The sequence below is a fragment of the Anastrepha obliqua genome, chromosome 4 (genome assembly GCF_027943255.1).
Source record: "Anastrepha obliqua isolate idAnaObli1 chromosome 4, idAnaObli1_1.0, whole genome shotgun sequence".
NCBI classification, from domain to species: Eukaryota; Metazoa; Arthropoda; class Insecta; order Diptera; family Tephritidae; genus Anastrepha; species Anastrepha obliqua.
This window is the reverse complement of record NC_072895.1, coordinates 30,439,042-30,465,021: the sequence shown is the minus strand read 5'-3', so window position 1 is coordinate 30,465,021 and position 25,980 is coordinate 30,439,042. Positions and strand designations below refer to the sequence as shown.

Genomic DNA, 25,980 nt, shown 5'->3' with positions numbered 1-25,980 from the left:
TATTCGAATACAAATCACATTACAATACAAGCACATTATTTAATTGATGCACCAACGGTTGCCATGCGGTAATACATGGAAAATTCGCCTTCATAATCCGCATACGTTTGATTGTTGTATTTCCTATCAGATGGAATATAGCGGCGCAGAGGGTTCGCCAGTATGAAATCGTACAATTTTGATAGTTTATGCAGTGTCCGATTGGTGTTTATATTGGTCACATCGATTTTATCCAACATCTCTTCAATTTGCTCACGGTGTTGCTTGATTTTTTGCCTACAACTTTGTGCATCGACTAATAATAAAATATTTAAAGAAAACCAAATCAACAAAAATAAAAAGGATACATTTTTGGAGAGTATATTTTTTACAAAATATAAGCACAATTAGCAGCACTTTGATGCCTACCCATAATCAAATCTAAATCCAATTTCAAGTCATGCGAATTCTGGGCAATTAAATCCGCCCACTTGATGCGATTACGCACTTCCTGTAAAGCCCCTGAAGCGGTCAACAAGCTGCCTGGCGCCAATTGCATTGTAGAGCAGAGTTCACGCAAGTCCACGATCAACGGATTGGGTGAGAGGTGGTAAGCGCTGAAAGCATGCACATAGTCATAGGGGTGCTAAATATGTATGTATGTACATTAAAATTTCGATGCACTATAATTGATATCCCACCATTCTTTCGTTACACAGCTAAACTTCTCAAATGGGATTTCGGCAAACGTGCTCAGTTCGCTGGAGTATGGTGGCAAATTGAAACGACCCTCGGTGTTGTTGCTGCCGGCAGCCGCAGGCATAAGTGTGGTATCCGCAGATCCCACACTACGTCTGTGCGATGTTGCTGTTATATTTGAGGAAGTTGAGTTAAGTGACATCAAGGTGGAGTCAAAATCCAATTTTGTGCTGCAAAAAACCATGTCTCCACCACCCATTTCGAAGCTATCACCAATAGTAGAACTACTATTGTTGACTTTAAGTTTCGTAGGTTGGAAATTGGATCTGATGCCGCCGCTGGCAGTGGGCGCGGTAATACTGCCCATAGTGGACATTTGCATTTCATCCAATAAACGCTTCAGCATATTTTTTGAGTACAGAATTTTCTCTTTGATTTGCCCCAGCTGCAGCATTTCATATTGTATACGATTGATGGATGTGTTTATGTCGCTATAAACTTGTTTAATGGAACCCAGAATGACCTGTGAAAAATTCGAAATTAAGTTAAGATTTTTTGTAATCAAAGTGCAAAAAAAAACACCTCATGATTTTCTAATTGTTTAGCGCCATAATCAATATCTGATTTGCACTCGTCGATTTGTTGAGCGATAAACTCATTTTGGGATTTTGAGAAATTTCGCAAATTGTACTGCACCAGATAGTCAGAAATGATTTCGTTGATATTCTCATTGGCATTTGCATTGAATAGATTGACCTTCTTCTGGAGCTCATCCACGAAAGGGCCATAGGCATCGGCGAATCGCTCTTCCAGTATGATACGCTCCTTGCGGACGGACAAAAATTTTACGACCATGCCCACAAGATCCGCTTTTGTTTGCAGTAGTTTGATTTCAAAAGCCGATAGTGGTTCTTTTGTTCCCACTCCGCTGACGGAATGAGTGCTTGATTCTTCATGATTTGATTTATTTATCAACGACATTACGTACTGGAGTTGTTCATCTTTTAAGCGCATAATTACATTGAAGAAGATAAAATTTGGTATATTGGAGAAAATTGAGCGCATTTTGCTCCACAAAGCATCCTTTGCTTGTTGCACACTGCTGGCTGTGAATATGTTTCGTATATAACTGCATTCAAATATCTGTAGGTTACAGCTGAGCGCATATACAGCTATGGTCAGACATTTAGCGCGCTTTATATTATACTGATAAATAATGCAGTTTCTTCTAAGAGAGTGCAAATTTTCCTAATTTTGTTTTCAGCATGATAAGAGTTATTTATGGGTCTCTTCAAATGCCCAAAAAATAACCGTATTTGTTATTGCTTATTTTTTCTTCAGTTCTGTCTCAATTACGTTGGACAACTATTTAGCGCACTTACACGTGTTTTCCCCTTACATGCGATCGGTTCGGCAAATAACTATTTTTTGTGGTGAATATTTAATTAATAACGTCTAAAATGGCTAGAGGAAAGTGTTGTTCAGTTGAAGAAAGAAAAATAATATGGACCTTTACTAAATGGGAACCAATCAAGTGAAGATTTCCAGAATAGTGCATTGTTCAAGAAAAATGGTATACAATGCCATCAGAGATGCCAAGTCGAATGCTAATATAATTTATTAAAACAAAAAAAAAAATCGTAAAGCTCCGCCACGTAAAACTTCCCCCCGTGAGGATCAAATAATTGTAAAGAAAAGTCGATCGGATCCTTTTATGTCTTCACGAACGATAGCGGCTGAAGTAAGGGCAGAATTAGGCTTAGTTGTGTCCAGTAAGCTCGTGCGAAGGCGTCTGAATGAAAATAAAATATTTGGTCGCATAAGCAGAAAAAAGCCGCTCCTATCAAAAAAAAATATTAAAGCGCGTTTATCATTCGCGCGTAGGCACCTCTTCGAAAAGACAGAGTTTTGGAAACGAGTACTTTTTACGGATGAAACTAAAATAAACCGCATCGGTCCTGATGGAAAAACGTAGGTACATCGTGAAAAAAATCAGGAAACCAATCCACGGTACACAAAAAAGGCGGCGAAGCATGACGGTGGGAATTTAAAAGTTTGGGGGTCTTTTTCGTGGCGCGGGGTTGGGCCGCTGGTCAAGATAGAAGGAAATATGGATAAGCATATGTATCTGAATATACTTAGAAATAATATGGAGCTATATTCTTTCGAGTTTATGCCAGTAAATTGGATATTTACGCACGACAACGATCCCAAACATACTGCGGGAGTGGTCAAAAACTGGCTTTCGCAGGAAAATATTACCCAGCTCGATTGGCCAGCATAAAGTCCGGATTTAAATCCAATCGAAAACTTGTGGAATGATGTGAAGACGTTGGTTGGACAAAAAAAATTTTAAAATATCGATGAACTTTGGGAAGGTGTACAGGAAGCATGGAACTCTATTCCTTTGGACAGGTGCCAAAAGTTAATAGAGAGTTTACCACGCAGGTGTGAAGCAGTTATACAGAATAACGGCTATTCTACCAAATATTGATATGGTAAATAATAATAGTCAACAATCTTTTCTCAATTCTTACAAATATTTCATATTTTTTACAGAAATCAAAACTGCGCTAAGTCTTTGTCCAAATCCCACTAAGACCAAATAAGAATCACTTCTATTTTATCATATTTTTACTAGGGAAAACTGTCTACTTTAAGTTATTTTGTCTTATAATAAAGTGTTAAATATATTTAGTTAAAAAAACTGGATTTAATTTGGTTTCATATCATTTAATCGAGCATTATATTGAACTCTTTTTAAGTGCGCTAAACGTTTGACCATAGCTGTATAACTTACGACTGCTCGCCTGGTTGATGTAAAACGTATAGAAATCGTCCAGATCCTGCAGAGCCTGCTTAACGCCATCCATTGCAACAGCTTCGCTGGCATTTTTTGCTGTCAAGCGCACCGGCATTGTGACACTAATTAGTTGTTTATTTTTTTCCTCTTGCTTTAACTTTTTATCCAATGACACAGATTGGAATTCTAATAGATTAACGCGCGATTTCAAAGTTTTCTGCTTATGCTTAAGGCTAATGTGTTGGATGTCTGGGTAAATATAAGTAATGAGTTTAATATTTATTTTCAAAACAGACTTTCTCGATTTTGATGTTACTTTTTGTTTTAATATTCATAGCCAGGGTCTCGTGCTCCTTTCTATATTCATCTAAACGCATCTGTACGTCTTCTATGTTTCTTTTTAATTCTTTTGCTTTAAGGTAAGTCTGCATTTCTTTGGGCAAAAAGCTTCGAGCGGAAGTCTGCAAAATAGAAAAAATTATGGCAGCTGCATAAATTCTTTTTTAATATTCTTATCAAAACTCTACTGAAGTACTCCTCTTTTTTTTTGCTTCATTTCATTTCTCAACATAAAATACAAAAAATTGGCCACTCATTTCATTGTAAGCCAAAAAAAAAAACAAAAACCTACAGCGAACTCACGCCGCAGCGTAAACGAAGCAGTTAAAAATACCGCTATTCCCGGCGCAATTTTCAACAAACGAAACTGCATTTTCAGTTTGTTCTGTGAGAGTTTGTAGAGTGTCAAACTCACTCTACAATTTTGTTGTTGTTGTTTTAACAGTATTGGTAGCCCTGTTAGTGTAGGCATATCACCGGTCATCTTCGTCTAGCTCGTCTAGGAGTAGGCCCAGGTTGGGTCCAGAGGGAGAGGGGTGTTAGATGAGTGGGTTTTAGGGTTCATGTGAAGAGGTGGTTAGTATCGTGCGGGGTACCTTCACATGCCGGACATGTGTTTGGAATGTCCGGGTCGATTCTGGATATGTAGGAGTTTAACCTGCTACAGTATCCAAAACGTAGTTGTGCCAGTGTTACACGAGTCTCACGGGGAAGCTGGAGCTCTTCGTCTGCAATAGGTGGAGGTTGGACTCCGATTACGGCATTCACAGGACGGGAGTTCATAAAGGTGGTGACGGTCTCCCGGTGGATGTCGTTTATTGACTGTCTAAATACTGTCCGGTCCAGTAGGTTGCGGTCAGTTTTGTTCTGGATTTCGTCAGCGTAGTCTAAAAGGTGTCTTCTGACGTGCCTGGGAGGTGGCTCAGGCTCAAGCAGGTCCCGGCAGGGGTGAAACCTGCGGTAACATCCAAGCAGGAACTGCTTGCTGAGCAGTTTGTTGTGCTCCACTACTGCGAGCATTTGTGCCTCGTTATGCAGGTGTTGAATGGGATACATCAGAAGGCAACCGGTGATGACATAACCATCATCATTGTTGGCTGGACAACCCTGGTCGGGTCTTCGCCTGCTGTGGCATATGCCTCCAATTGTCTCGGTTTCGTGCCTGTGCACTCCATGCCCGAAATCCCAATAAGCCTGCGTCTTCTTCTACACCGTCAATCCATCTAAGAGGCGGGCGGCCCCTTCTTCTCTCCCTGTGACATTTACCGAAGAGTATTTGTTGAGGTGGGTAATCCGTGTTAGCCCGCAATATGTGACCTGCCCGTCTCAATCTGTTGATCATGATTGTGGTTATCACAGATGGGTGCGCATATAGTTTTTCGAGTTCATGATTATAGCGTTTTCGCCACTCGCCTTTATCGCATATAGCGCCAAAATTTTTTCGCAGAGCTGTTCTCTCGAAAATTAGCAGCTTCGCTTCTGTTTATCTTCCACTCTGAGTGTCCACTACCGTGTAGCAAAATGGAAATTATATTTGAGCGGTATAATGAAATCTTTGTTTTCCTGTTTAGGAGGCGAGTCTTTAGGTGTTAACACAGCCAAAAATAGCAGCGCTTGGCCATAAGCATTCTGTGGCCGATTTCTGCAGAAATTTTGTTGTCATGATTAATTATTACCCCAAGGTATTTAAATACCTTCACTACTTCGAAACCATAGTCACCGATTTTTACTATTTGGCCCACATTGTGTCTGACAGAGTCCGATGTAGTTGAAACTAGCCTTTAGTTTTGGGTTCGTTTATTTCTAAACCCATACATTTTGCTACTCTCTCAATACTTGCAAAGGTTTCTTTCAAGCTCGGCATAGAGGATGCATTTACGTCTATGTCGCCCGCGTAAGCCAGCAATTGAACCGATTTAAACAAAATAGTTCCATTTGTGTTTACGGCAGCTTGACATAAAGCAATATTAAATTTTATGTATGCTTGTTTTTTTTTTAGCCATGGGACCGCGTACTTCGATAGAAAGGCGTGAGTTAGTTTTGGAGCATTTCAAAAAAAGTTTATCGTATCGTAAAATAGCTGAAATTGCACAACAGTTCAGGACATTATTGAACGACTTATGTATGAAAATCGTGTGGTAAGGGACGACAGGCTCCAAATAAAACTTTCATAGAGCAGAGTGTCAGCGATTAGTGCGCCAAGTGAAGAAAAATCCAGCAACAAGCACTTTAAAATTAGCTGAAATGGCCAAAAAGGATTTAGGTAAGCCTTGCCGTCCAGAAACTTTTCGAGGGAAACGATTTTAAATGGTAGATTAGCCTGTAAGTAAGAGATTGCAGCTTGCGCGTGATTATGTAAATAGAACCCCAGCATTTTGGAGGACCGTACTTTTTGTAGACGAGGTAAAAATAAACTTATTTGGCCTTGATGGCAGAACTTTTATATAGAGCGAGGCCAATACGCAGCTAAATCCCAAAATTTGAGCGCTACTAAATATAAAACACGGCGGTGACAACATTCCCACGACAGTCGGTTCTACGTAATCGGAACTACCCAGATTTATATTCGGCCAAGGACTGTCACTTCAGCAGCATTCTCCGTATATGTATGGGAAATATTTATCCTGCTGCAACAACAACAACGGCGGTGGCAACGTTACGGTTTGGGCATGCATGTCATCAAATGGAGTTGGGAGTTTGACCTTTATTAAAGAAACAATGAACAAATGTGTTTATTTAAAACTTCTGCAAGAATATTTGCTTCGAAGCGCTAGAAAATTTCAAATTGAAGATGACTTTCGCTTTTATCAAGATAACGACCCTAAACACAAGTCACAAATAATACAAACATAGTAAATATATAAAAGTCCACAATCGACCAGATATTCAAAATACGCCAAATCTTGGAAAAAACCCATGAAAGGAGAATCGATACACACCATCTTTTCGCCGACTTCAAAGCTGCATTGGACAGTACGAAAAGGAGTTCTCTGTATGCCGCGATGTCTGAATTTGGTATCCCCGCAAAACTAATACGGGAATGCAAGATGACGTTGCTGAATACCAGCAGCGCCATCAGAATTGGGACAGTTATGATTTCGAGGTTGTAAAGGGTTTTTTAATAAGAGGTGTTATTTTGATATTCAAAGAAAAATACTACTTTTTAATATAAATGATCGGATGTTTATTTCAGTATAAAGAGGAAGGTATGCCGTTAATAGTGGAAAATAACATCAGGCAAATGACCACTACGACCACGCTTACAGGACAATATCCTTTTCATGAAATTTTACATAACCGAATTGCAAAGTGGCTGCTCTATGTCCTCGATAGCCTCACGAATTTCATCTTTGAGGTCTTCAATCGACCCTGGGCTGTTGGCGTAGACCTTCTCTTTCACGTGGCCCCAAAGAAAAAAAGTCACAAGGTGTTAAATCACAAGATCTCGGTGGCCAATTGTGATCAGCTCTTCGAGAGACAACACGGTCCGGAAACTTTTCCCGTAAAAGATCAATGGTTTCGTTGCTTGTGTTGGACGTAGCGCCGTCTTGTTGAAAATAAACGTTGACCAGATCAATACCATCTAATTCCGGCCATAAAAAATTGTTAGTCATCTCTCGATAGCGCAATCCATTCACCTGTAACACCTGTTAGTAGAAAACCCTATAAAAGTCTTCGTTTATTTATGTCAGCCTGGAAATCCAACGTAGAATTTCTCTTGTCAACAAGTGCTACATTGGACTAAGTAGGCAATTGAGTAGTTAAGTCCTCTCTCGAAGAACAACACTAACACTCTATAAGGCTCTCATAATGACCGTCCTAACGTATGACGATGACAACATCCGATGAGGCGTCCTTTGGAGTGTTTGAGTGAAAGATTCTGCGGAAGATTTTTGGACCTTTGCACGTTGGCGACGGCGAATATCGCAGGCGTTGGAACGATGAGCTGTATGACATCCGTAACAAATCGGATCTTATAAAGATGTTACTTGAAAAGTGGCTAGAAAAAAAATGTGGTTGGTTCCATGCCACGTAGACTTCAAGCTGTAATTGATAATAAAGAATACCGAACAAAATACTAAATACCTTAAAATTTTAAATAAATATTTGGTATTTTTTACGTTGGATCATTTAAACTGCGGGTTGAATTCTCTGTATATATTTTTTGTTTTTCCATTACAATGAAATGAGTGGTCACTTTTTTGTATATTATTTAATATTGAGAGATGAAATAAAGTAAAATAAATAAAATATCTGCATACTCTGTTTTTCCATTTTCGCAAAATATTATGAAAAATTAGATCACTTTACAAAAAAAACCGTGTCTGTCTGATTTATTAGAATAATATAAAATATTACACTAACTTAAAAAAAAAAAAAGCACACTAGCTGCTTGGGCCTTCGGTGCTTGGTTTAAGGTATAGGGTTAATGACAATTTTACAAGCTTTCAATTAGGCCGATTACCTTAATAAAGTTATATATTTTAATGGCATTCTCTGTTGTGGTATTTTTCAAAAGTTCGGAGGGGTTTTTGGAACCAAAGATAGGTACACGTTTAGTATTTAAATTTCCACAGATGTCTATTATGTGTATAAGGTTAAGTTGATCGCTACAGAGAGTGAATGTATATAGCAAACTGTATGTACAAATGTTCATATGTTCAAATGATTATTATTGCCATCTTTAATATAAACATATTGGGAAAATCCATTTGTTATAATTTTCGAAACATTTATCATATTCAAAGAGGAGAGACACTTTAATGTATAGACTCATGATTTAAGTGTATTTATTAATATGTAGTGAATAAGCAAATTGTCATATCTATACTTGTTTAAGTTAATATAAGGTTGTCAAAAAAGTCTTGCGGTATTTTTATTGAATTTTCAATTGTTCATAAAATTGGTTATAATAATGCGATTTAAGTCAAATATACGAGTTCCCAACGAGATGCCAACTTCATAATGCCCCTCTTATAGAAGCTCGCTTCCCTATTGTCAAAAAACTCGGAGAGCCAATTTTCACAGGACTCTCTTGTGTACAACTTCCGACTACCAAGCTCGTTCGCCATGGACAGAAATAGGTGGTAATCACTTGGTGCGAGATCCCGGATCTTCTGGCGCGTCACCAAAGATGTGTGTCGCCTGGCGTTGTCCTGATGGAAGACAATTCGGCCTCTGTTGATCAAAGATGGCCTCTTCTGCATGAGTGCTGCATTCAAGCGGTCCAGTTGTTGGCAGTACAGGTCCGAATTGAGCGTTTGGCCATAGGGGAGCAGCTCATAGTGGATGATTCCCTGCCAATCCCACCAAACACACAGAAGAACCTTCCTGGCCGTCAAACCAGGCTTGGCCACCGTCTGGGCAGTTTCAACGCTTTTCGACCACGACCGTTTGCGCTTCACGTTGTCGTAAGTGACCCACTTTTCATCGCCAGCCACCATCCGATTCAAAAACGGGTCGACTTTGTTGCGATTCAGAAGCGATTCGCATGCATTCATACGGGCAAAAATGTTTTTTTGCGTCAATTCGTGTGGCACCCATACATCGAGCTTCTTTTTGAATCCAAGCTTCTTCAAATGGTTTATAACGGTTTGATGACTCATGCCTAGCTCTTGGCCGATGCTACGGCTGCTACTATGCCGGTCTCTTTCGATCAATTCAGCGATTTTATCGTAATTTTCGACGATAGGCCTTCCGGACCGTGGCGCATCTTCGATCACCTCTGCACCAGAACGAAAAAGTTGAAACCATCGTTGTGCGGTGGAAATGGAAACTGTATCGGGTCCATAAACTGCACAAATTTTATTGGCAGCATGAGATGCATTTTTGCCTTTATCGTAGTAGTACTGTAAAATATGCCGTATTTTCTCTTTATTTTGCTCCATGTTTGCGGCGCTATAACTCACGAACGACTAAAAGCAAACAACAATTAATCAAACACGTGTTAGCACGTGAAGAGCTTTCCAAAAGGCTCTAGCGTGAACCGATGCGACGAATACAACTAGAACTACGCGCTTGCAAAGACAAGCTTGCGGAAATACCGCAAGACTTTTTTGACAACCTTATATGTTAGTTGATACCCCTAATAAACTACCAACAACACGCGCACAACAAATAACTTTCATCACGTTAAAGCTACAACGCAACCCAAAAAACTGCTCGGAAAAAATTTGGCTTTGGTAGTGATTTTGTAACTATAAAACCTGAAAAACTGTATCTAAAGACTATGAAAGTTTTCGAATAAATACAGAAAAATTATTTTAATCCAATTTGTGTAATGAACGAACAGCTGGAATAAGAGGTGAATTAAAAAATTAAGAAAAGCAGTTTTGCTACGCACTCCCGAAACTGGACCCTTTCCAGCTTATAAATCTCGTTGCGAATTAATTGACTTATTATCATTAAATGATTTTGGCTTTTTCATTTCTTCTAGACATCCTTTCGAGTAAAATCGGCTGCCCTCCCTTCTTGGGTTAATTGATTTGCATATGCCATGTTGAAGCCTTCGCCTTTTTATTGCTTTTTTTATAGGCTCACATAAAACGCTTTACAATGCTAATGCTCCATCTTATAGAGCTTCGTCTGAGTTCAATTCTTTCTCGATTTTTTTTTTAGTTCTATGACTTATCGGATTCAAAGCCAGACTTCTATAATAAATTTACGTACTATTGATTGTGTAATAAATTAGCATAATGGTGTTGAAATTTACTAATAAGCGCATTACAGTAAGCAAAATCTTAAATTGGTGAAAAAAATTCAAGAAACTGGTGCTGTCGAGTATAGGAAAAGGACTGGTAGCCCAAAAACTGGATGTTCTGTAGAAAATATAGCTGCTGTTGCGCAAAGTATTGCTGGCCAACCCTGAACATCGATTTCTCAATGTTTTGAACATTTAGGCATTCATGAAGAGACTGTTTGGCGGACTTAACCTGTCAACCTGGTGCTCCTGGCGGACATTTAAATGATGCCATTTTGCACATATAATTGTTAAGAGCCATATTTTGAATAAAATTAGTGAAGCTTGAGTGAATCTAAATTTTTACATGTTTTATTTTAACCCTTTCGCTACTGCTGGGACACTGATATCCCACAGCATGTTCACTTCACCCTGAAACTTGCAATTTCATAGGAAACTCAACCAAAATGTCCTAATCAGTAGCTGCGAACAATACTTACAATTTATCGTTATCCGCATTCCACACTGTTTCAATCGTGTTTAGTTTTGATCAGTTGTTTGTGAGCAGTTGTTGTTGTTGTTAACAGCATAGGTAGCCCTGTCAGTGTAGGCATATCATCGTTCGTCTTCGTCTAGCTCATCTAGGGGTAGGCCCAGGAAACATGCTGTTTCGACAGGTTGGGTCCAAAGGGAGAGGGGGGTTAGATGAGTCGGTTTGAGGGGGCATGTGAAGAGGTGGTTAGTGTCGTGCGGGGTACCTTCACATGCCGGAGTTTGTGAGCAGTCGCTAATATTGCATCAAATTTACGCGTAATTTTGGTGAAATAATACGTATTTTTATAAGAAGTGTTGATTTTGCTAAAGAAAAATATTGCCCTTTTACTGGTAAGTACAAATATATATTTTAATAAGAGTTTTGTGAAAAATATTCAGCGAAAATTAATTTTGGGATGCATGTGTTCCAGCAGGGCTTTATATAGGGGCATATATGTCCCAGCAGTACGTTGTACATTCTGTATCACACAGCTAATTTTTTTTATTTTTGCAACCTCGTAGACAACAAAAATGTCGAAATTAAATCGCGATCAAATTAGTGCATTACTTCAAGAAAATGATCATGAATCCATGGAATCAGGAACTATTTTAGTGACGAAAGTGATGATATTTATAGTCCTGAGTTAGATAAAACCACTGGCAATGACGATTCTTCCAGACAGTCGGTTCTACGTTACCGAAACGACCCGGATTTATATCCGGCCAAGGACTGTCACTCCAGCAGCATTCACCGTATGTAAGTATGGGGAATGTTTATGCTGCTACAACAACAACAACAACGATTCTTCCAGCGATTCAGAGGAGACTGGATTGAGTGACGAGAATGGTGGCATAGACGATCAACCTGCAGGAGGTGAGGAAGGCTCAGGCACGGTTATTTGGAGCACACTGAATGAGTCATTTGTTTCAAGAAAATCGGTTAGTAACCACCGTGGGTGCAAAATTGCAGTAAATATTGGGCGCCACTCAACCCCCTACGAAATTTTTCGCAAATTGTTTCCAAGAAGCATGTCTTTGTACATTGCCCAATGTACTAATGAGAGGCTCAGGAAAATACCCATAACGGAGCGAAATAAAAAAAAAAATTCTTCAGACGGACTCCGGTGAAATTGATATATATATTACGAGTACTTGGATGCATGTTTATCATGTCGTATAACCATGAGTCAGAGTTTCCATGCCCTGACATCGTAAAGACGTACCGCGCAATAATGGGCGGTGTGGACTTGGCAGATCAAATGACGGGATTGTATGATATAAACAGAAAATCAAATAAATGGTGAAAAAAAAGTATTTTATCGTGGCATGATGATGGCTGCTGTAAACACTTGGGTTATATATTCGGAGCTGAATAAGAAGAAACCTGCCTTCTTACCAGTGCTGGTCGGGATTGCTGAGTCGCTAATTGAAAAAGGAAAGGAATCTACCGCATATAAACGATCCCGTCGGTCTGGAAGATCATCGAATAGGTACAAATCAATGACATATGTGGGGATCATTTACCCATAGACCAGTCTAAAAGACGTCGGTGCGTAGCATACGCCAATCGAAAAGTCGAGAAAAGAAAAAAAATTATTTGCCGGGCTTGTAATTTGCCATTCTGTATACAATGTTTCGCTTCATCCCATTCATAAAATAAATAAAAGTGCAAATCATATGTTATTACCAAAAAAATGTTTCTACTTTCTAGGTGTAGTTTGTACCCTGTTGGGACAAATATATCCCATTTTTAAATACTGTTGGGACACATATGTCCCACCTCAAAATACCATTATCTACATAAGTTACAAGCTTCATCTAGTTTCTACGCACATAAAGTACCAATGGGTATCCAAAAACTCAAAAATAAAGTTTGAGCAAATCCCCTGCAAAAGTCGGAGCGAAAGGGTTAAACCAACATCTAGACGCATCTTTTGAAAGACTTTTTACTTGCTAATTAACTGTAATTATGAATTCTTGTGCTATGTTTAGGGTAACGAAGTTCTAAATACAATTTGGGAGATTGTTGTTTCACTGTATGCTCTTGCACGAATCTTTCAATAAAATAGAACATTTAGAAATTTATAATAGAAATAGAGGCAAAAGAATAATTGGGCGTTTAAGATGTACGGTAATGCTACAAAAACTTCCAATAGCAAAACACTCACTTCCAATAGCAAAACACTCACTTACCGGAACCACCTGATCCTTCAGCTTTTCCAAACGCTTGATCAAAATATTCTCGCGCACCTCTTGCACATCCTGGCGCGAACGTACGCTTTTGATTAAATTACAAAATAAATCACGCTGGCGCGACTTATAGATCCTGAAACCAATGATATATCAAATGAATTGTTCGTATTTTGCATTCTAAACAATCTTACGATTTTAATGCTTCCTCCGAAGGTATTGCATTCGGCGGGCATCCCAATTTAGCTGCCCACACTTGAAATAATTCTATATCCTTCTCAAACGGCATAGATAACTTTTAAATTTGATTTACAGAATTCAACAATTAATTGTGGCACTCTAGTTGTTGGCTCCTTTTTGAATTTTTATATTTGCCTTAGTCATTCACAATAGCATACTTTTAATTAGTGATGCATTTCTAAGGCAACGTTTACACACAACTTTCTGGTTGCCTTGCTTTGACACTGGGGTATGAGTACGTTTACATATACTACAGAGATTATCTCATTTAAACCGCACGACTTCTTGCCAGTAATACACAAGTTACACAAGTTCAATAGAAATATATTTTTATTTCGTACTTTGCATCCATTTTTATTTACTTTTACATTTGACATATGACAAATAATCGATGAGACCAGATTGGACGAAGATTAGATATCGAAATTATTTAATTTCTATGAAAGAAAAACTTTGAATGGTGTTCCTTTTAAATTACAGATATGGAAGTTGAAATGAGAATAATCTAGTTATATGTAGACCTATCAAATTCTTGGTATCCAACACGTTGCCATTCATTATGGATGTATAAAATTTGTAAAATTATGAAGAACTCATTTCCACATATTTTATATTTCCTACGAGAAAACAATTTGTATCAGATACTCCGTGTAATGAAAACTTTTATTCGAATTTCGATTATACTGTTGGAATCATTAGCAGACATTCCTGGATTATTGAATAGAAGTCACATATTAATGGCAATGCAACTTGCTTGCTTGCTGTACACCGGGCGATAAACGGATTTCATACGCTAATTCTATGTTCTCACGGCACGTAATTCGCTATCTAATTAATTCGAGAATCTATCTAATTTGCGAACTGTCACGACCTATTCGTAATTAATTTGGTAGCCCTCCTTCTTGTTCTTTGGTTTTTATTATTACTTTTGTTGTTTATCATCTCACTGGTAAGCCATCCGCCAGAGAGTTTGATCCTAAAAAAGTTATAATACGATATTTCATAAAAATATTCATAAGTTAATATAAACTTTTCAAAGGACTCACTCCAGGTTTTGCAAGTTAAACTTCCAGGGGATTTGATACCTTCACAACACTTAGAAGAAGGGGGAAAAGTTCTCTGAACTTGGGGTAAAATTGTAAACAGTACTCATTTGATTGTTTTTTATTAATAAAATATATCAGTAAATGCCACTCAGTGTACTTAATCATTTTAAACCTCTTCCGGTTTAAAATGAAATGAATGCATCCTATGTGAAAATTGTCATACACACAAGGAGTCTGCATATGCAGTACAAATTAAGAAATTATTTGAAATATGATATGAAATGACTTTCGATTGCATAAAATTTGTTATATACATACATTTACTCTATTCTGTCTGCATTTAGTCTGTTTGCAGGGGTTGAGGGGTTTTGATTAATCGCATCCGCTGAGATGGTTTACCCATCGGAATTCCTCTTCTTCATATGTATCCATTATACAAAACTACAATTAAAAAATTTTAGGAATCTGAGAGAATATAGGCATCGGATTATATGAAGAATGATAGAGAAGAAGATTGCGCCTTTCGAATTCGCCGCGTCGTAAGAGTCCATGAATAAACAAACAAAAAGAAGGGGAATTACTTGTTTGTGAAGAAGAAGAGTAGACGATGCCATGCATTCGGAGGCTATATATTTATTATTATTATTTATAGGAGATATATACAATATAGGCCTAACTAAATTAGCACACTGGCTACTAGGGCTTTCAATGTGTATATATTTATATGTGCTCTCACAATTTAACACACAGCACTTCTTTTGTTTAGTTTAAATCTCACAAACAACAATATTACCAATCCACTCATTGAATTTTCATGGATATTTATTTTATCTTGCTTTTGTTTATTTTGTATTGAGCTACACAAAAAATCACGAAAAATACAGTGACTATTTCGACAGACTTGTTAAAATCACGAAACATTCAGCAACTGTTTCGGCAAGGCGCCGCCCATGGTACTCAATTCGCCTTGCTTTGACACAAACTATTGTGTGCGGGGACACTGTCAATTTTTGACAATTGCGCGCATTCTTTTGTACAACTGACAGCAACGATTCCTTGAATGGATTATTTTATTTGAAAACTTTATTATATTCATATGTCGGTAATTGGAAGAGTTTAGTAATAATATTTATAGATTAACAAACCATTAAAACAAGAAAGAATAAATTATTGGAAGCTGGTGTCAAAATGAATAGAATCCAAATGCTCTTCAACCGCCAGCAAGGGATAGGTAAGTTTAAGTTGCATATAGCGCAGTTTTGTTTGTGTAAATTTTTTCACGGCTGAAGTGGCGCGAGTTTCCTCCAAACTCGAGAAGATTTCGCGGGAAAGTTAGTCGCAAAGAAGTTTTGTTGGTAGATAATAAAACTAAAGTTAGATAACAAAGTTTCTTTTTTAACCATAAAAATCGGTCATAAAAAAATTGTGCTGTGTATGCAAAATTATTGACCTCTTCTCTCTCAAAACAATGCATTTATATGTGGGATACTTGAAAAATAAGTCATTTTTCTTTTGACTTTCAGCAAACGACTACACATATGATTTTGCTCTAGGCCGGCTTTGTGTAGCTAAAGAAGACAGTTGGCGTGGAATATTGCCCTCTAACTATAGTTCAGACTATAATCCGGAACCACCAATATTTTCGGCGAAATTTGCCAACTGTGATAGTTTCAAACACATTTTAGCCATCGCTAATGAAGATGGAAAGATTGCTCTACAAGATGTCACAAAAAGAAATGAAGATCCGGAAGAACGAGCTCTTAATGCACCACAGTGCCATTACAATGCAGTGTTCGATTTGGAATGGGCGCCTGGGCAGATGAAATTCGTGTCTGCATCTGGCGACCACACAGCGTGTTTGTGGCAAGTGGATGAAAGTGGGGAAATACGTATTTTACGCTCATTTGTGGGGCATACACGCTCTGTGAAGACAGCGGCTTTTCGCAGGCATGACTCATCTGTGTTTGCCACGGGTGGACGAGATGGTGCGATAATAATTTGGGACACGCGAGCGAATCTGAATGTTGATTTGACTCCACGAGCGGATAATTGCATTTACAGTGGCCATGTTGGCGGACCGGGTACACCAGTGTCACAAAAGAAACGCACACGTACACCGAAAATGACCCCTAGCGCAACATCAAGTAGCATTACGGGATTGGCTTTTCAAGTAAGCAATAAATTTAAATGTTTTTGTTCTGATAATTTCATTAAATTCCCTAGGATGCTAATACACTTATATCATGTGGAGCTGGTGATGGCGTTATAAAAGTGTGGGACCTTCGACGCAACTATACTGCATATAAAAAAGAGCCTCACCCTAAACATAGCTTGCCATATGCTGGCACAAGTACCTTTAAAGGATTCACCAACCTAGTCGTTGATGATTCAGGATCACGCCTTTTTGCTAACTGTATGGACAATACAATATACGCCTATAATCTGTGCTCCTATTCAGCTAAGCCTCTAGCGCGCTATAAAGGCCTTTTAAATAGTACTTTTTATATAAAATCTTGCCTTAGCCCAGACGGAAAATATTTGTTGAGCGGCAGTAGTGATGAAAAGGCTTATGTATGGAATCTTAAATACCCAGATGAGCCGCTGGTTGCCTTATGCGGCCACACAGTGGAAGTAACATGCGTGGCATGGGGTTCTACATACGATCAGCCAATTGTAACATGTAGTGACGATGCGCGCCATAAAATTTGGCGTATAGGACCCGAACAGACATCCGATGCCGGAAGTATGGAGAACTTCCGAGGACACGCAGAAATTGTACGCCAGTTTGGTAGAAAGATGCATGGTTCGACACATAAGTATAACTTGCGTGACCTTGAGAATACGCCACGTTCGCTTAAACGGCTTGTGGATCAGAATGAACGTACGCCTAATTCCGTGGAAAAGATTTCAACGAAACGTTCTTTTCTGGAGATGTTAGGAGCGGTGGCTATGGCTGACGATAGTGAAGCAATCGAGCCAAAGCGGCAGAAACCATTGGAGTCTAGAGGTAAGAAGTTGTAAAGAATAAAGATTTTGTCAATTTATTTAAGTATATAATTTTTTAGGACGACGTCTGTTTAGTCCTTCCACGTCAAATATGTCCAATTCGACTAGCCTTACACCACCACAAATGCGTTGTATTAATTTACAATTACTTCCAATACCTGAAGTGCCAACCATTTTGCCTTCAAGTCCAGTAACGAGTTGCGCAGTACATACGCATAGTAACGACAGTAATCAGGAGAATACATTAGAATCTACACTACCATATATCTCGCTGAAGTATACACCACCAGCCATACCAACGCCACTAAGTGAAAGAGCAGTGATAGAAAACCAAAATACCCATTATTCTTCGTCAGCGAATACGTCAACTACATCTTCAGCCGCAACTGCACAACAACCACCGTTGTCTTCTATGATTTTTTCGCCTACCTCAAATTTGCCTAACTACGTGCTAGATGGGGAAGCACCACATTTGAGTATAATGTCACCCAAGCGTAAACACAAAGAAAAGGTTGACTGGCTGACCAAAATACGAAAACAAAAATTGATGTCCTCCCGCACTGCGTCGCTAAGCGAAAAAATAATTGAAGGTTGTAATGGTCCAGAATCCCCAATAGCATCAACGGCTTCACGGCTAAACAATTTGCGTCACTCGGAGGCTAGTCCACGCGCAACAACTACGCCACGTCGTCGCATGTCAAGTGGTACCCGAGATACTCAGGTACATGACTCACCTTCAACATCCAGCCATCACATTCCACATCACCCAAAAACGCCGACGTCCAGTCGACGCAACAGTGAAACCACTATTTTGCGGTTCTTCAGTGTACGCACACAACAACGAGCCACACCTGAACCCTTATCGACTGTTGTGACTGCTACGGACGTTATTAGTGACCTACAGCCTTTGACACTGTCTTCTGTGGCTTCCAGTACACTAAGCGGCAGCAGAGGCCTCACTTATAATACGTCGACGCATGCTCAAGCTACCACAACTTGTAGCGAGTGATTTTAATGTCTATGCTTTACTATCAAATGTTTAATTTCTCACTGCTATTTTGGTATTAAGCTTAACTTTGGTTGTGCGTTAGTGTACATACCGATTGACATAATGTGGCCGTACCTAATGAGGTGTGCCCACCGTTATTTACTTTTTAAAAAAGTTTTTTTTTTATTTTCTAAGTTTATTGCTAGTTTATATTGCGTACTTTTAAGTGTAACTGATGGACTTTTCTAAAGTAAAATAAAAAAAATACTTAGACATATAAACAATAAATGTGCAGAATCGAATACCCGTTTTCGCAAAATGATAAAAAATGACAATATTTCTAAAGTTACAAATAATGTTTAATTTGCAAGGATAAACCTTAAAAACCGCAACTCGGATTTATTTGATTTCCTCACTGGGGAAAAGTGAGCGGGGCGCTCAGGAAACTTGGAAAATAGATCGGATCAACGGAAACAAGGAAATGCATATTTTAGTGTCAGTAAACACCATAAAAAACCTTCGTCACCTAATTGCTGAAATAATCAAAACCATACATAAATGACTGTGACGTATTTTGAGATTCTCAACACGACAATTACAATAAGAAAATTATGGCAAAGACTTGTTAATATTTCAATTTTTAACAATAAAAATCTTTGGGTGGAAATCCCAACAAATTCTAGTGAAACGATATCAGGCTACCGTAGGTATGTGCTCGAATACCGATTAGTTTTGTTTTTTAGCTCCATAATCTCAACCCCTAGCCGAATAGATTGTTGCGTGACCAGCAGTCGGTAGTGCGTACCTTCGAATCTCCGTACATGAAAGAGCAAAATGATAGTTTTTTTAAGCAGTTGTCCCTCGGCAAGCAATGGCAAACCTCCGAGTGTATTTCTGCCATGCGGAGTCGGGTTAAAGCTGCAGGTCCCTCCATTTGCGGAATAACATCAAGACGCACGCCGCAAATAGGAGGAGCTCGGCCAAAAACCTAACAGAAGTATACGCGCCATTAACTTATTTATTTTTTAACCGCAACTCTGAAACTAAACAGAATTTTTTTTAACCTCAACTCGGAAACTAAACATAATTTTTTTTTAACCTTAACTCGAGAACTAAACAATTTTTTTTAATCTCAACTCGGAAACTAAACCGAATTTTTTTTTGTAACCTAAACTCGGAAACTAAACAGAATTTTTTTTAACCTCAACTCGGAAACTAAACATAATTTTTTTTTAGCCTTAACTCGAGAACTAAACAATTTTTTTTAATCTCAACTCGGAAACTAAACCGAATTTTTTTTTGTAACCTAAACTCGGAAACTAACAGAATTTTTTGTTTTAACCGCAACTTGGAAACTAAGAATTTTTTTAACCTCAACATTTTAACATAACTCGAAATCTAACAGATTTTTTGTTTTACTGCAACTCGAAAACAGAATTTTGTTTTACCGCAACTCAGAAACTAAACGGAATTTTTATTTGCTTTTGTAACCTCAACTCGCAAACTAAACAGATTTTTTTGTAGCCGCAGCTGGGGGAACTGAACAGACTTTTTTTAAGCGCAACTCGAAAACTAAGCGGAATTTTCAGTTGTTTTTTGTAACCTCAACTCACAAACTAAACAGAATTTTTTTTTTAAACGCAACTCGGAAACTAAACCGAATTTTTTTTTTTGTTTTATGTAACCTAAACTCGGAAACTAACATAATTTTTTTTTAACCGCAACTCGGAAACTAAAAATTTTTTTTGACCTCAACTCGCAAACTAAAAAGATTTTTTTTTTTTAATTTCAACTCGGAAACTAAACGGAAACATTTTAACATAACTGGAAATCTAACAGATTTTTTGTTTTACTGCAACTCGAAAAAATATTTTTTTTTTTACCGCAACTCGGAAACTAAACAGATTTTGTTTTTGTTTTTTGTAACCTCAACTCGCAGCAAACTAAAAAGATTTTTTTTTTTAATTTCAACTCGGAAACTAACTGATTTTTTTTTAACCGCAACTCGAAAACAACAATTTTTTTTAACCTCAACTCGGAAACTAAATGGAAATTCTTTTAACTTCAAATCGAAAACTTAACAGAATTTTTTTTAATTTCAACTCGGAAAGTAACAGATTTTGTTTTAACCGCACCTAGAAAACTATACGGAAATTTTTTTTAACCGCAACTCGAAAACTAAAAGAAAACTTTTTTAACCTAACTTGAAAACTAACAGATTTTTGTTTCTTACCGCAACTCGAAAACAGAATTTTTTTCAACCGCAACTTGAAAACTAAACAGAATTCTGTTTAACCGCAACTCGAAAACTAAACAATTTTTTTAATCTCAACTCGGAAACTAAACAAAATTCTTTTTTTGATATTTACTTAATCCCATCAAGTTAATAAGAAATGAATCCTGGTGTAATGGAAACAGTTTATTACTTCATCTAACCACTATGAATTCGTACGCTTACTATTTCTTCTCATATACGCGCCGTCGCAAAATTATGCACACCCCTTTGTAACAAAAATTATATAACGCAAATTTTGTACAAAATCCTTCGAAAAGCTCTTGTTGAATAACTCTTTACATGTACGTATATCTACATATATAAGATTTGTGTGACCACTTGAGCTGTGCTTCTCTGCTACCGTTTGGCGAATTTCTTAATTAGTTTCAAAAACGGACCGATATTATTTTTTATAAGTCGATGCTAAATCAGAGCCTGCCTTATCTGAGAAACCTTTCCAGAATGTGTTCACCAGTTCATTTATCTATCCAATTTTTTTCGGTTTATTATCGTCCAATGATTCCTTTTTTTGTTTCTAATTGTTTTGTCTAAAAAATGAATAGGGAAACTTCATTGTACGAAAATTCATTTTTATTTTTCAATAGAAAAAGCTTAACATTTGTTTACATATGATAATTATGTTTTAGTAGGTCGGAACATAAATGAAGAACTCCAATAAATGTTTATTCGTATGAGTGCATACGTAAGCAAATGCAATTCAAATAACAAGTAATGCCAATAAATGAAAATAAAATATTGATGTTGCACTTATGTATAAAAAAAAAATATATATATATAAGAAAAATTGAAATGGATAAAATTTCGTTTATCTCATTATGAATAAAATATATAAACATTCAAACTGTTTAAAGGAAATAAAGTTGCTTTTCTAAAGCGTTGCTTGGCAAACGATGAATGCTCTCAGCGACAAGGAATGCAAGTTTGTGCGCATATTGGCACACGGCAGGTACACGGCAAGTGCCACTCCAATTATAATACAGATGGGTCATTTTGTATGTTAACATTTGTAATTTGTCGGCATCGAAACCCATGGTGTCGTAAATAACATTGTAACTAGTAGGCGAAACAGTTCCCTGACGCACTGATTGGGAAACTAAAAAGAAGTCATAACGTTCCGGTAGAGTGATCACATCATCAACCACGGAACCTGGAGGTGGATTCCTGCCATTAATGAAGTAACGAGTATTAATACGCTTCGATACTACTATAAACGCCAAGGGGCAAATCGTAGGTTTCTTCTCATAGTCAGAATACATTTTGTTTAACCTTTCTATCAAAAATTTCACTTCGGTGTTGAAAACTTGATGCAATTGCCCATCACCGACTCCGTCGCGATAGAAGAGGATTTTCTTTGGTAACATACCATGCTCTTGTTGATATGCTTTCAAAGCATAGCCCATGCGCAATGCAATTTCGTTTGATAGCTCCTGGCCTTTCACATGCTCTGAAACTGAAGAGAAGTAAATGGGCTTCGACTTCAGATCCATTGTGGCTACTAATGCGCCATAAGATTTAGTTTTCTCTCTGGGAGAATGACAAACATCGAAACCAACAGTCATTAGACCACTTACTGGAATTTCGGTTAACCAAGGTGCTCCCATGAGTTTTGCATTCATTTGTATAACAACTTTGGTAGCTATAGACATCAAACCAGCGGCTTTGTCTCCGCGAGGGGCAATAGTACGTAGTGTCACTACTTGAGATGGCATTGGACGGTCAACGCAACACTTCTTTTTGACGCAACCATATTTTTCTTCATTTGCAGATACCAGAACTACCATCACGATTTGAGGATCTCCAGTAGAAACGGTATTGATTGCTTGTGAATAAGATCCACTACGATCGTCACTAATTTGTTGATATATAGGCTCTGCAATGCCCATACGCATTCCATTAGCTGCTCTTATGCACATTTGTACGAAATTTTGAGCTTCACGTAAATTCCGTGATGGCGTAATCACGTACCACCTCTTAATGTCAACGTGTTTGTACATTGAATTATTGCGAAATTCTCGCGTCCAATCTGCAAATTCATTGCAATCGTAACGTTTATTGTTTCCAAAAACAATTCTGTTAGCTGGTATAATACGACCAGGTACTTCAACGAGATTTGTATCTAATCGCATACTCCAAGACTGTAAGACCTGAACGCTTTCAGGTGCCTGATTCAAACGCCTATTAAATACTCGCAATCGTTCAATACGTCTTTCAGGGGCCAAACGAGTGAATTCACTCATTGCCCTCATCAAGCTGAAGTTATTTCTCATAGCGTTAGTAAGTCCAGTTGCGCGTGATAGCTCAGGAATTAACATAATGAAGTCGTCTATGCCACCACGTATATCACGTTCAGTTGGGCGAGACATCAAGAGTGGTTGGTTTGCATCGGATATTGTAATATTGTAACGTTTTTTATAATAGTCAATATACGAAATTTCTCCGTCTTTGGTTGCAAATTTCGACTTGGGCGATTGTTGGAAATCCACGTCATTTATCCGATATGTTTTATTATTATAGTCGGTAAGGACTATTGTTCCAACGACTTCTCTTTTAAAAGCATCATGGAAGTCTGGTTTACCGACGCAATCTTGTAGAATTTTATATAACGTATCAGTGCGCATTACTTTATGAGCAATTTCAGCACATAAAAGAATGTCTTGCTCATGTTGGCGTATTGAAGTTTGATATCCAGGCCATAATTCGAGGTAGAAACTGTTTAGACAATGCTTTGCCTTCGGATCAAAGAAACTACGCCCAACAAGTTCTAAATTCAGCCCTGCCATAGCACGACGTAAAATAAGATTTAGCACTTGTAGCTGCTGTGAATCAGTCACTTCCAATTGCCCAACGTGTTTAATTTTTATTTGGATAGTTTCACCCTCACGATTTTTAGTTAAAAGCTCCATTTGTGGCTTTTCTAAGTACTTTGTACAAAACAACATAGCGCCATCGAATATGTATCCACCGAATGTTTCCTTATGTTGAGCTAAATAGGCACGTCTTAAGCGTATCATGTCGACGTCAGGAGCGAAGTCCACCCGGTATTGGTGAATGGACCACTGCGGTTTTTTTAAAACTCGAAAATAGTTAGTCTGGATCACAACTTTCTTTCCACTACAGCCTGTCTTGGTAATACAGGTGCTTGGGCGCGAAGTTACTACCTCATGTAACACACGCTTCCCACGCACTGCTCCACGGGAATCTTCCTTAACAACTGGTGCATCACCTATTGGAGCTCCTCTGTGAGCAGTTGCTCGGCCTTGCATAACTGGTGCAGCCGCACGTTGCTGAACGGGAGCAGTACTACAGCTTGGTTTTGGTGCAATAGTTGAACCACGCGCTACACCTGGTAAGGGTTGTCCCCAAGCAGACGTTGGAGGCGCTTGTGGCAAATTTCTTGAAGGACCTGGACCACCACTAGCTTCCGCTTGCAGTCCAGGTTGACCAGTTCGGCGGCTCCGTGCATCGCCACGAGGCTGTTGAGGATTAGAGGCTCGACCACGACCTCTTGAGCGTCCAGCATTTGTTAATTTATCCATCTTCAAAAAAAAAAGTAAAAAGTTACTCTTCTGCGTATCACAAAACGAAAGGAAATGAATACCCGCGTAGAATCCAGCCACGCCAAAAGGCTTCACTAGCTTCCTAGAGATGCCATATATTTTGTTTTATTATACTTTAATTATTATACTATACCAAAAAATACTTGAAAATGTGTGTACCGAAATTTTGTAACACATTTTTACATATGTGTTTGTTTCTTTAACCGTATAGAATATTCTATATAAATGTTATGTTGCAATAGTATGAAACTTCCCCATTATTTTTGAAAGAATGTATATGGAAAGAACCTACTTGGCAGCCCTTTTATTTTCAAAATGGCACCCCAAATTCGTCGAATAGTATTAAACTTGTGTACAGTTTGTTTTTTAAACAGTTGCAACAGTTATGTTGACTTATTCATACTTGTACATATATATGTAGCATTATGCAAATATATGTATATACATATGTCTATAAAGCGAATTCATAATTTGTTGTTCATAATTTGGTTGTTCGAATACCAAAATTTCGATGAGAATGTAAAAAATAGATAAGGTAACAATAAAGAAGATGGGAACTTTTATATTTAAAGCAGCGAATCAGCTGCTATAGCGACCTTACCTTATGTGTTTATTTCAAATCAAGGCGAATTTATTAATAAATAATAAATCCAACTTGTTTCAAATTTATCACATATGCATGTATTATGATTAGTGTGGGAGCAGTCATGTATGAATTCGCCTTGAGCCCACAACTATTCTCTGGGCATGACATTCAACAGGTTGTAGTCTAGATCTACATATACATAAATCATCGATTAGTCATGCCGTAACCATAAACAGCTCATATTGAAGTAGAATTAATGACAACATTTGCATTTTCTTATAAAAACACGGATAATTTTCTATGAAGTGAATTATTTTTTCGTCGTTCATTTCTAATACTCAAAGTTTTATCAATAGATATGTACATACTGCTATGGTTACGGCGTTATGGTGCGGCACCTATAATTGTTTACTGTGATGTCAATATGTTTGATCAGAACAGCTAATTATTATTACACTGTGGAACAAATTCAGGTTAGCAAAAATTAGGTCCATTCTGAGAGGGGCGGGTGAAAATAGAGGCGAAATTAGAAGACCCGTATCGCGCCGTTTTTTTATGTTAGTTCGAATTTTTTTTTAATCGACCTTCGAAGTTCGAAATCGGAGCCGATTTTTGGTATATTGTTTCATAAGTACCACAAAAATTTTCGAAATCAATTTTTTCAAAAATTGTAATTGTTTCACAGGTCTCTAGCAATAATTTGGCTTTTACAGATTGAAAAAATATTAATTAGTCGACGAGTTATGGCCAAAAAACCATATAAACAATTTTGCTCCGATTTCGAACTTCGAAGGTCGATTAAAAAAAAATTCGAACTAACATAAAAAAACGGCGCGACACGGGTCTTCTAATTTCGCCTCTATTTTCACCCGCCACTCTCAGAATGAACCTAATTTTTGCTAACCTGAATTTGTTGCACAGTGTAACCGCAACAAAAAAAATAGCTTCTTTTCATGGTTTATTTTGTTTATTTTTACTAAAAATTCATTTTCCGAACATGAAACTGAATGTAAAAAAGTCAAATAACACTGTGCAACA

At 37.8% G+C, this 25,980-nt stretch overlaps 3 protein-coding genes across 4 annotated transcripts; 1 reads left to right on the top strand and 2 right to left on the bottom strand.

Annotated features, from left to right (window-relative positions):
• On the bottom strand, positions 1–13,680 carry LOC129245927 (augmin complex subunit dgt5). Of its 2 annotated transcripts, XM_054884372.1 has the most exons (8): positions 13,418–13,680; positions 13,227–13,359; positions 3,798–3,942; positions 3,479–3,730; positions 1,261–1,784; positions 681–1,201; positions 409–596; positions 1–295 (listed from the first exon to the last, which is right to left on the bottom strand). In XM_054884372.1, the coding sequence occupies exons 1-8, from the start codon at positions 13,510–13,512 to the stop codon at positions 36–38; spliced, it is 2,118 nt and encodes a 705-aa protein (XP_054740347.1). In that variant the 5' UTR covers positions 13,513–13,680; the 3' UTR covers positions 1–35. The 2 variants fall into 2 exon arrangements, with proteins under 2 accessions (XP_054740347.1, XP_054740348.1); XM_054884373.1 differs by lacking the exons at positions 13,227–13,359; positions 13,418–13,680 and adding an exon at positions 11,000–11,061.
• Positions 13,681–15,543: 1,863 nt separating this feature from the next.
• Positions 15,544–19,075, top strand: LOC129245614 (protein lethal(2)denticleless). Its single transcript, XM_054883887.1, has 4 exons — positions 15,544–15,740; positions 16,033–16,679; positions 16,733–17,516; positions 17,575–19,075. The coding sequence occupies exons 1-4, from the start codon at positions 15,698–15,700 to the stop codon at positions 18,522–18,524; spliced, it is 2,424 nt and encodes an 807-aa protein (XP_054739862.1). The 5' UTR covers positions 15,544–15,697; the 3' UTR covers positions 18,525–19,075.
• A 2,272-nt stretch (positions 19,076–21,347) lies between these two features.
• LOC129244033 (protein aubergine-like) lies at positions 21,348–24,384 on the bottom strand. Its single transcript, XM_054881617.1, has one exon. It carries the CDS (start codon positions 24,333–24,335, stop codon positions 21,645–21,647), a length of 2,691 nt encoding a protein of 896 aa, XP_054737592.1. The 5' UTR covers positions 24,336–24,384; the 3' UTR covers positions 21,348–21,644.
• Positions 24,385–25,980: the final 1,596 nt, after the last annotated feature.